Source organism: Rutidosis leptorrhynchoides, chromosome 6 (genome assembly GCF_046630445.1).
Source record: "Rutidosis leptorrhynchoides isolate AG116_Rl617_1_P2 chromosome 6, CSIRO_AGI_Rlap_v1, whole genome shotgun sequence".
Classification (NCBI taxonomy): Eukaryota; Viridiplantae; Streptophyta; class Magnoliopsida; order Asterales; family Asteraceae; genus Rutidosis; species Rutidosis leptorrhynchoides.
This window is the reverse complement of record NC_092338.1, coordinates 158417012-158429233: the sequence shown is the minus strand read 5'-3', so window position 1 is coordinate 158429233 and position 12222 is coordinate 158417012. Positions and strand designations below refer to the sequence as shown.

At 33.7% G+C, this 12222-nt stretch overlaps 1 protein-coding gene across 1 annotated transcript; it reads right to left on the bottom strand.

Moving 5' to 3' along the window:
• Positions 1–10934: 10934 nt before the first annotated feature.
• On the bottom strand, positions 10935–12019 carry LOC139855572 (protein FANTASTIC FOUR 2-like). Its single transcript, XM_071844809.1, has one exon. It carries the CDS (start codon positions 11886–11888, stop codon positions 10992–10994), a length of 897 nt encoding a protein of 298 aa, XP_071700910.1. The 5' UTR covers positions 11889–12019; the 3' UTR covers positions 10935–10991.
• Positions 12020–12222: the final 203 nt, after the last annotated feature.

Genomic DNA, 12222 nt, shown 5'->3' with positions numbered 1-12222 from the left:
GAATTGGTCATCGTTTACTTGGTTCGACAAAGGAGAATGACGTTTCCGGTCACATGTGGTTTCAAAAGGAGTGACGTTAAAACTCGAATGAAAATCATTGTAGTACGAGGATTCGGTTAAAGGAAAATACTTTTCTCAAGTAAATTTTGAAGTTGGTAATACAAACTTGTATTATGGTTTCCAAGGTTTGAATCGTATGTTTGTTCGGTCCGTCGGGTTTTGGATGGTACGCGGTACTCATGTCTAAACGTGGTCCCGAGGCTTTTCGTAAGGTACTCCAAAATCTAGAAGTGAAACGAGGATCTAGATCCGAAACGGGGTACATTTCCCTAAGGCATATTGAACAAGTTTGCTAGGAATTGAAAACGTTAGCTAGGACAAGTTTCTCAAGAAAATTCGCGTCGCGGAAGATTTATCGGTTTCCAAAAACGTTCGTCGGGGCAAGTTCTTATCGGGTTTTGAAAACGATTGTTAGGACTATCCACCCTCGCGGCGAATACTTGTATGACGTGAAGAGTCGCTCTCCATTGAGAATTTAGAATAAGGACCTCCTGAACCGGAAGTACGAGGGTGATGCAAGAGAAGTTTCCGCCCCGATGTGAGCATAACGAGTAAATTGTAGTTAGTCAATAAGACTGCGCGAGGACGAGCTAGTATACACGTGTAACATACGGTTGAAGTCGAGAGGAATCGGTAATTCATTCGGAAGCATAAGTATAGTTCGACAAAAGTCGAAGGGGTGTCCCCGGTATGGTTGTTATCAATATTCTCGGAGTTTTCGGATGTCCAAACATGAAAAGATGAAGTCATGTACATGGCACATGGTGGTGTTTAGGTTGATCGAGTCTAACCACCATCACGCGTCACTAGAACTTTGGTATGTCTTACCGTAATATAACCACGTTGATCGAGTGTCGTTATATTACGCTAACTCATACCTCCATCCCCACATCACTCTATAGATTCAAGTTCGTGTAATCGTGAAGTTTAAAATAAACAAAGTGTAACGACGTCTCTAACGTGACTCGTATTGAATCGAAAGAATTAGTGCAACTATAAAGAAGCGTTCCCCGAGGGAAGTGTATAAATGATTGTTCACGTCAATGTGGTTCGAGTCAGACAATAAGGTATTCAGGTATGAAAAGAGTAACGAGTCATGATAACGAGTAGCACGCAACCGTAGTGATAAATGTTGATGACGATACTCACCTAGAGTAGTGATGGTAGTAACACCAAAAAGTAGATAGTAAGAAACACCAGTGGGAAACCGATAGTAAGTTGAAACGGTGGCAAATAACAATCCGGGAGACAGAGTTCCCGAACAAGTGTGACTAATGAAGTCGTCGTCATCCATACGTGTATGAATCATGAATTTACGTGTGTTACCAAAAAGTGGCGGAATACGAGTTCGTATGATGAAGGTTGGGTACCGTTAAAAGTTTGCCTAAGAATGATTCAAGTATAATGCACAAGTAGTCAAGTAAGTGCTATCTATAGCAAATGTATGTCAGAATGCAAATGCTAACTATCCGGTTGTAGTCTAGACTCACTAATGAGTCCTAACGACTCTGTTAGACACACTAATGCACGTCCTAGTTCCCTACCACCAACGCTCTGATACCACTTGTAACGACCCGACCAAAACCGTTATTGACGGCGTCGTTAACTTAGGTCCCGTTGCGTGGTCGTAGTCCCTATATGAGACTCGTTTGACCAAAATTATGTCGCGTTCATTTGAAAGGTACAAAGTTTAGTTTAACAAACAGATCGACAATAAGTTTAAGTTTACAAAGTTATAAAGTATGAATGAAATAACTTGCGACATAATTAGTTTGAAACCACAGTTGCTATAAATAGCGTAAGTAAGTAGACAAAAGTTTGAATCCAAAAATGCTATCCCTAGCGTATGCATGCATGGTAGACTCCAATCAAGTAATCAAAGAGTGCGGAAGCGTGTAACAAATAGCCATGTGAAAACCTGAGAAAACATAGAAGAATCTGTCAACGCAAAAACGTTGGTGAAATCATAGGTTTAAGTAAGTAAGTGAGTAAAAGTAAAGTAAGTCGAACCACAAGATTTGCAAAGTTGAAATAATAGTAGTACATTCTAAAAGTTAATATTCACGAGCACTCAATTATCAAAGCTTAACATTCCGTCCGTTGAACCCCGTAATAATAGTGTTAGAACATACACTGTTTCCCGAAAATATATTTCACCCGTAGACGGTAGCGAACCGTCCGAAGTGAGGGTTTGTCAAACCCATATGGCCATATAACATAAGTTCTCGCTTACACCATCTGATGTAACTAATGATAATCGAATTGAGGATTTGTGTTCAAACTCGTATGTAGAATGTTTGTTTTCCCGTTCTTGTGTTCACTTAGTTCAAAAGAATCGTTTATGTTTTCTCATCCCAAAAGTAAGTTCAAAAGAGTAAAAATTGGGACTATGATCTCACCTCGAGTGCACGAGTATAAAAGTACTTCACAAAGTAAACGCGTGCATGAAAGTTGCTTAGCCTTGACCTAAACAAGTAAGTTATATCAATTAACCGGTTACGACACAAGGTCGGGTGAAATGTGTTCAATTAGTCCTATGGCTCGTTACGACTCGATTAGTATAGCATGTGAATCATGTTGTCAAGTTTCATGCAAGAATCACGTATAAAAGCATGTTAGAACATTTGCATAAAAGTTTGGTTAAGTTTGACTAAAAGTCAAACTTGGTCAAAGTCAAAGTCAACGGGGTCGGGTCGGGTATCCGACAATTTTCCCCTGATGAGAAATCATATATGAACACAATAGCCGATTTTCATGTTAATCGGAGTTACGGTTAAGCGAGAAACATTTTGAGAACATTTAAAAACACAAGAGCCTGGCCTGGGGGTTTTGCGCGGTGCGCAACGGGTTGCGCGGCGCGCACCCAAGTGTAAAACCAGGTCAGAACTTGACTTAAAGGGCCATTCATCTGGGTTTTTGGATTCGCGCGGTGCGCGGTGGTATGCGCGGCGCGCATACCTGGGAAAAATGCTGTTTGCAGAAAAATGGTCCAAGTCACGAACCAAAATACAAACAATCACATTTTATGATCCGCAAACAATTAGAACATGTATCTTATATCATTGGAAAGGTATTTTAACAAGGAATACAACTAAATGCTTTTCATAGATCATAACCGACAATTTCCAAATCGAAAACATCATCAAAGTTCATCATTTTCAACCAAAAATCAAAGAAACGCATTTTATGATTCGGGAACTTTTAACATACAAATGATATGCCGTTTTGAAGGTAATAACGCATACATTACCACTAAACACTAACAATTACCATTTCATGGCATTTAAGCATCAAAAAGTTCATGTCAAGAACTATCAAACCCTAGTCAAACATCACAAAATCATTAATCGGGTTTTTGAAGTTTTCTAAATCAACCTATACATCAAAACGAAGCTAGTGATACTAGTAACACAATTAAAACATGAACTTTAACAATTTAACAACATTTAATCTTCCAAAATCAAAGATTAAGCACACCCATTTCAAATGTTCAACTAGTTACTCCAAAACAACAAATCGAACAAACAAAACATATATTCATGTTATACACGAGCCATAGACACTAACTAACACCATTTCAAGTAATTAAAACCAATTTAGAGAAATTTAGTGTTTTAGAAATGTTACCCAAACTCGATGAAATTGGTACCAAAATGTAGAGGATGAAGAGAGGATCACGAAAATGTAATTTGTTTTGATGTTTGCTTCTCCAATCGGATTTAGATGATGATTTTGTGATTTTGGTGTTTATGTTCAAAAGTTGGAAGAGAGAAAAGAGAGAAGAAGATGAGTGGTGAAATGAATGGAGAGGAAGGTGGGGAGGTGGTGACTAGTTGCCCCAATTTGGCCAAGTGACGAGATTGGTCCCTCAAGTTTCAAAGCGGGTGCGGGAATTAACCAAACGAATATTTTTAAAACACTCGAGTAAACGGGTGATGTCAAAATTAAATAGCGGGAATATAATGAACGTTACTCACGGAAACTATTAATTTAAATACGAAAGATTATGTTTTTAAAAAAAAAAGACGGTGTTAAAATAAATTTAACGGAAAAACGCGGGATGTTACAATTATTAGTAGTATTAATATTATTTATACATAAAATACTACGACGAGGTTCTGCCCGCGTGAGTTCAAATTGAGTTTTTCGAGTAGGATAGGGCTAAGGAAATTATGGGTTATAGCTATGGAGGTGATGGGTATGATTCATGGGTGTTGTTCGTGAGGTCAATCTAGTGTTTATCGTCTCCGTTGCGTCTACGTACCTTTCCTGCAATATTGAATCTCAATATTGATACGTAAGCACTCGTAAATTAATTTTTACATATTAATAGTGTAACCCTGACTAGTGCTCGAGAATATAGGATTATGCATGCTTGTACTTTTGATATTGCCATTAGATAGGATATGTTGAATCTTGAATTAGTTACGTATGCGGTTGAGATAAGGTATAAGATATGCATGTCGTTGGAAAGCTAGCGAAAAATTAAGAACTTTCATTTAGAACTCGAATGATTTCGATGAACATATTAGAAATTATAGTCAACTGAATTTTAGTATTATTGTTAAAATGATTATTATTACTATCGTCGTAATTATCATCGTTACTATTTTTATCTATTAATTATTATTATTATTATGATTAATAATATTATCATTTTTAAGTATAATTAGTAAAAGAATTTTTTTATTGTTATTATTATTATTATTATTATCATTATATTAATATTATCATTATGATTAAATTTTTTTAAATATTTATTAGTATTATCATTGTGATAATTATTATTATTAGTATTATTATCATTAAAAATTGATATTAGTATCATCTAACTATTATGACTAATATTATTATCATTATTATGAATGCGATATAAAAGACGACTAAAAGATATTCTACAAATTGATTAGGAAATAATGATTATGAGTATCATGATGAAATTAAAATATTATAAGATATTGAATTAGATAAAATTATCGTTCTTATTATTTTTATCAATTCATTAAAAGAATTATTAATATTAAAACTATCATTTTTACTAAAATTATCATTTTTAATAGAAATATCATTGTTATTATAAAATATCATTATTATTATCAGCTTAGTACTATTATTAATAAAAATTATCATTTTAATATCATTTTTAGTAAATATAAATATAGATATTTTATTAGCAGAACAATAATAACTATTATTACAAAATAATACAACTTATAATTATTATTGTTATTATCGATATTATTTTATCAAATAAATATATAATACAAAGATATTTTATTGCACGTAATATAATTACATGAATAAAACCTATCATTATATTTCTATGATATTAAATGAACTTTATAAATTTATTTACTTAAATTACATAAAAGTATATTCTTATTTTAATATAAACTTTTATTAATAAATGACTTTTATTAATTACTTTAACAAAATCTAATAAATATATTTAAATATATATAAGTTTAATATATTTAAGTTAAATAATAATCATGTATGGATTTTGGAAATCATTTTGGGTCAAATTGATTTTTGTTGACTTTTGCATATTAGTCTCGAGTATTAGGATTGTGATACACTATGACCTGATCTAAATTGCTATACAAATATTGACCAACACATAAATATATATATATATATATATATATATATATATATATATATATATATATATATATATATATATATATATATACTTAATTTAGGTTCGTGAATCCGAGGCCAACCTTGCACCTGTTCAATGACGTTATATGTATTTTTACTACGAAATACAATAGGTGAGTTTCATTTGCCTTTTTACCCTTTATATTTTTGGGCTGAGAATACATGCGAAATTTTTATAAATGTTTTACAAAATAGACACAAGTAATTGAAACTACATTATATGGGTGAATGATCGAAGCCGAATATGCCCCTTTTGCTTGGTAACCTAAGAATTAGTAAACCGATCTACTAATTGATGCGAATCCTAAAGATAGATCTATTGGGCCTAACGAACCCCATCCAAAGTACCGGATGCTTTAGTACTTCGAATTCGTTTTTATCATGTCTGAAGGATTTCCCGGAATGATAGGGGATATTCTTATATGCATCTTGTTAATGTCGGTTACCAGGTGTTCACCATATGAATGATTTTTGTCTCTATGCATGAGACGTATATTTATGAGAATTGGAAATGAAAATTCTCGTGGTCTATTAAAATGATGAAAATGTATGATTATGTTAAACTAATGAACTCACTAACCTTTTGGTTGACACTTTAAAGCATGTTTATTTTCAGGTATTAAAGAAATCTTCCGCTGTGCGTTTACTCATTTTAAAGATATTACTTGGAGTCTTTCATAGCATATTTCGAAGAACGTTGCATTCGAGTCATTGAGTTCATCAAAGATTATTATTAAGTCAACTTATAGTTGGATAGTGGATATTAAGAAATGGTATGCATGCCTGTCAAATTTCGTTGTAAAGAAAGTTTGTCTTTTAAAAATGAATGAAATGTTTGTAAAATGTATCATCTAGAGGTCAAATACCTCGCGATGTAATCAACTATTGTGAATCGTTTATAATGTATATGAACAGGTCCTTTCAAGTGATATCCACGCGTTGCGAAGAGTAATCGTTTATAGCCAGAGGCGAAACTAGGATTTTTTTCACCGGGGGCACAAAAAAAAAATTAAACCGTAGCAATTTTTTTGGACACAATTTGGAGATTTTGGTGCAAAAGTTGGAGATTTTGGGGCAAAATTTGAAGATTTTGGGGCAAAAGTTGGAGAATTTGGGGCAAAATTTGAAGGTTTTGAGGCAAAATTTGTAGTTTTGGGGGCAAAAAAAAAAAATTCCACCGGGGGCAAAGTCGAAAATTCCAAAATTTTTACACTGAAAAAAAGAAATCCACTAGGGGCGGCTGCCCCCCTCTGCCCCTACACACTTTCGCCCCTGTTTATAGCAATACACGATTTCATTATATACACTAAAATTGTTTTAGAAGTTTATTATTATAATACACATGTGGTAGAAATAATATTAAAGAGGAAAAGTTATAAAGGTAAAAATAAGGAGTAATAATTTGAAAAAGATATAAAAGTGAAAAAAAAATTAATAAAGGAAGGTGAAAATAATTACAAATGGGCATTATAAATGTTTTTGAAGGAACTTAAAAAAAAAGTTAGAGGGGAAAAATTGAGAAATTAAACTTAAGGTAAAAAGGTAATATAAAAACCATTTTTTTCAAAAAGGGACATGTCAGATTTTTCTTTGTCCATAAAGAATTTAATTTCAATTTAGTGCGTAAAAGGAGTTTGACTTAGAAAAGATTTTGACAAGTGGAATTAACAAGTTCGTAAAAAAAAAAAAAAATTAAAGTAAAATATCACATGTCATATTACCTCAATTGCAACTATTATTCAATCAGACACCATTTTGTGCACTAAATTGAAATCAAACTCTTTTATGGGTAAGGAAAAAAACTGATATACCTTTTATTAAAAAAGTGACTTTTATTTTACTTTTCCGGACAATTTACCCTTATAATTACATATTTTCTTTAAATAAATGAAAAAAAGTGTTTCGCGGATGGTGTAAAACATCCAACAAACCACTTGATCTAAGAGGAGAACGCGATATTTTTTTGAACTACTAAAATATATTAATATACCAACGGGCTATCCCTAGCAAGGAACTAGAATAGACCCGTAAACCACATAACAACGACTTAAAGCGCTAATCGTTCCAATTTACATTCTTTTTGCCTCTACTTCTATACCATAAACGGAAAAAAAGACAAATAGAATCAAACAAAACACAATGTTTCATCGGACGTTGTTGAAAGAGCCCACTATTTCTTAACCTCCATAAGCGCTAAACTGTAGAAGCAACAATCACATACAATCTGGACTTTGTATCTTCGGACTCAGCCAATTTTCAAACAATGCTATATAATTCGTCCAGTCTGTAAACGCGTCAACAACATGTCGATCCATAACCTCACCCTTCTCCACAAATCCGAAGCCATTTCGCATTCGAACATTACAGATGAATTGATTCGATGGCGTGACTACATGATACACAACCAATCGACTCAATTTTCAAGCCACAATGTGATAGACCGAGACAAATTGGGAGTCTATCTAATGTCAACCTTCAAATGAAAATGTTGATTTTATGAGGAATTTGCTTAATCCACATGGTGTATAAATTTCACAAAGGTAGAACATGCCGATATGAGACTTGGTTCTGCTTACCGAGTACCCAACGTCATCAGATAGTGACTAAACCCATGAATCTACTCCTTCACCCAGCACAATGTTACTAACTTTCTAGCATAGATCGCGTAAATAAGATTTATTCTGTGCCCCAATTTCGATGCGATTTCATGCACAAAGCCACGAACCATTTATATACCTATCTGCAATCGTACAATTTGTGTCGACTTGTAACCGAAATAGTCTCCCAAACTGGTCTTTCAACGCACCATCACCTAACCAATTGTCTTTCTGTAATACCGTACTTTTGTTAATACACAACGAAATGTTTATTATCAATTACTTATTAAAACACCATCTATACATATATAATGTTATCACTTCAGTGTTACTTTACAAAATAAGTAGACATAGTTATTTCAATATTAAAGTTCTTAAGTGTGTCAAACATATCCAGAGTACGGCTATCTTCTCCCATCCCTACCATGCAAAACAATATATCCTGCAGGGGAGAAAATGTAGAGGATTAACACAACGCTAAGTGAATGCGATATCCTAACAAGTAGCACTATATAGTATCAAGACTAGCTTTTAAAGATCATGCATCTGGTCACGGGCATAAGGGCACATCGTTACATAGCTATCACATAATATAGCATTGCCCAGCTATAACATACAGAGCTATGCAGTGATTCACTTAATAGAGCATCAATAACATCAACTAGCTATTCACTAAAGGCACCAAAGACACTGTACTATCATAACCTTACATAGCTATACAATAAAGGTATTCAATAGCTCTACACACTTATTCCATTAAAGGCATCAATTGCTCTACACAACTATCCACTCACATAGTACTAAACAACCTTCTAGAATGGTTTGAGAAAATCTACGTACTATTGTGGACAAAGTTTATCGTAAGAGTATGGTTTAGTGAAGAAAATTTTCTATCATGAGTTCGGAAGAACCCATTGCATAGGAAGGTTTAGAGATATGTTCTTAGCTACATTTATACTTTTCTAAGTATAAAAGGATAAGAGAATGGCTTCGATAGTATGTCGAGAAGATTAAGACGTGAGAAGTAAATTTGTTGTTGAAAGTGTGTGCATGTAAGGGAGTTCCAGAGCGTCATTAACTTCTAGGATATGTGTTTAGTTGTGAAGGTTAATTTCATTGTTTAAAAGTCGGAGGAACTACGAAGGTTAGTGCTACAAGAACTCATCAATGAAGACAAATTAAGGAGGAAGTATCACTTAAAGTGTTTCAAACAAGCATAACGAAAGAATGAATTCTTGAATTGGTAGTACAGAATGCCATTATTGTGAAGGGCGCGATGAAAAGGGCGTAAAGCCGTTAAGCGCGTGACATATGTTATTTCTACATAGATTGTAGTGTGAGAAGTTCTAATATTAGAGCACACTGCATATGACCTGTAGAATTGGAGTGTCGGTTCGAAGTTTCATAACCAAATAGGGATTATAAAGTTTTGAAGGAGATAATTTTAAGGATTTCGAGAAGAGTTCTAAACGGAGAATTTCATCTTGTGAGACTGCTGAATTTCATCTTGTGAGACTGCTGAAATGGAGAATTTTAAGGATTTTTTGTCGTTTAAAAAAAATGATGAGATTATCAAGATGATATAAGATATGTCCAAAACAGACTTAAGTTCATGAGATACATACTTAATAGTTGTCTACGTACATTAATTAGAGGCATTCAAGTAAAATAATTTGGCTTCAAGAAAATACGTTAATTATTAAAAGACAAAACAAACAACTAAACTAGAATCAAGAAAAAATTATCAGATACAATCAAATATACACATATGCCGAATATTCATTTGAATCTTTAATTTAAGTTGAGATCTAAGAGATAAATTCCAGCCCTTAGATCAATTGCAGATGATTTCTCACCACCTTCAAACTATGGGGAACTGCAACAGTACGTTCATGTTCTTCATCACATTCAAATTGTGAATTCTTCTCATGATGATTCTTATAATGAATTGAGCTGAAATACATTGTGTATATCATAATCCTAAACCTCGTTCATCATCAAATTGAATCAACAACAACAGACTTGAAGCTATTTGATTCGTGTTCTTCGTTCTTCAAAAAGTCAAGGCGATTAGGTCTCCGGATCAATCAGGGACAATTTGAGAAAATGTGAAAATGTAGAAGTGTTCATAATCTCATCGTGAAACTATCTGCAAAATCTCAGTTCCTAAATCGAAGAAACGAATTCGAATTTCAAGGTCAAAGGTTCGAGAAAAAAGTCGACTGTTTGTGTTCATCATTATATTCATGAATTATGTGATGATTAGCTTCAGTTAATGATTCACGAGTGTTTATGGATTGATTTTGAACAACTTTGATGAAGGAATCACATCTTGTGTTTGATTCGAAAAATCACTCTTCAAGTTCATATTAAGACTCTCGCTCGCTAATGTTCATCGTCAGTACAATTCGATAAAAGCCAATCACATGTGATCGTAAAAGCCCAATCACATGTGATTCTGCATGCCAATCACATGTGATTCTGCATGTCAATCACATGTGATTCTGCATGTCAAATCCAATCACATGTGATGGAAATCTGATCCAAGGACTGAGATTTGTCCCTTAGATCTCAACTTAAATTAAGGATGCAAATGAACAAAACTCTATAGTCATATCAATCATTAACGTCGTTTATTATGGATCTTTATTAGAAACATATCTTAATTTTTCAAGAAATTACAACCCTAAACAAACTCAAATTTCTTATCACTTTGTTTTTATTTTTGCGATCCGTGCATTTGGTTATCTTAGACTCGTTCTTGTCATTGAACGAGCTTGGTAACCTAGTCATTCGTTTTGGCAATCGAATTCTTGTTTTGGTCTCAAATTTCCTTTTATTCCCATTCATCTCACACCGTCGACTACCACCCTGATCTACAACACCATCACAACGCCTTTCTTCGATATCTTGATTTTTCACTTTAGCCCTTCCACTTTCAGTATTTACATGATTATCCTTAAATAAAGAAAGCTTAAGTTTTCCATTCATACGTTCTTCTTCAAACTTAATACCACAATCAAAAACACTAACCGCTTTGATAACCAACCGCCCACCTTCCCTATGAGGCCTAACTTTCACAATACCGTCGGAGCCACTAATAGAGGTCAATGGTGGTGGAAAACCGCCATTAACTCTAGAGTGGTGGCTCAACATTCTACGATCAAAATTTTGAAATTTTGATATTTGAAGACCACCAAATCTTTCTCTTTCCTGCAAACTAAATTCGTCACTACTTTCACTAACATCACTCCCAGTTTCAGTACCTAAACTCTCCGTGCACATTTCCAAGCTCATGGTACTCAATGTCGAAGCAGAACGCTTCACCATGGGATGAACATAAATTTCCTCAGTTTTAACAACATTTGATGATGGTTTTTCAAGAAGACTAAGAAAACTCCACTTATTTGTGTTGTTAACAGTCTCACCACTCTTCAAATTTGCTTCCAGTTTAGATTTATGAACCAATATGATAGGTTTTGAAGATGATTTTTGGATTGAATCAAGCGCATCGATTTTTATAGGATCGAGGCATGATTGCAAGCCTTGACACACAACCATGTCCATAATTCCACAATGTTAGGAATTCGGAAAAACAGAGAAAAACAGGGAGAATTAAGGATTATTACTATTTATTTAGAGAAAACAGTAAGAAAACCTTTGAGTGATGAAAGGATTGTGTTGGTTGATTATGGATTGATAAGTACTAAGAGAGCATGAGAAAATGTGCAAAGGTATTGAGGGTGTATTTATAGAATATATTTGAACAAGATAATTGAAAGGTGTATTGTTACAAAGAGATGCCCCACTAGAAATTATTCATTCGTAACATGGTATTCCATAGTAGTTTAGTAAAATTGATTAAATTAAAAAGTTTATTGTTGTCAAAACCTACGTATCT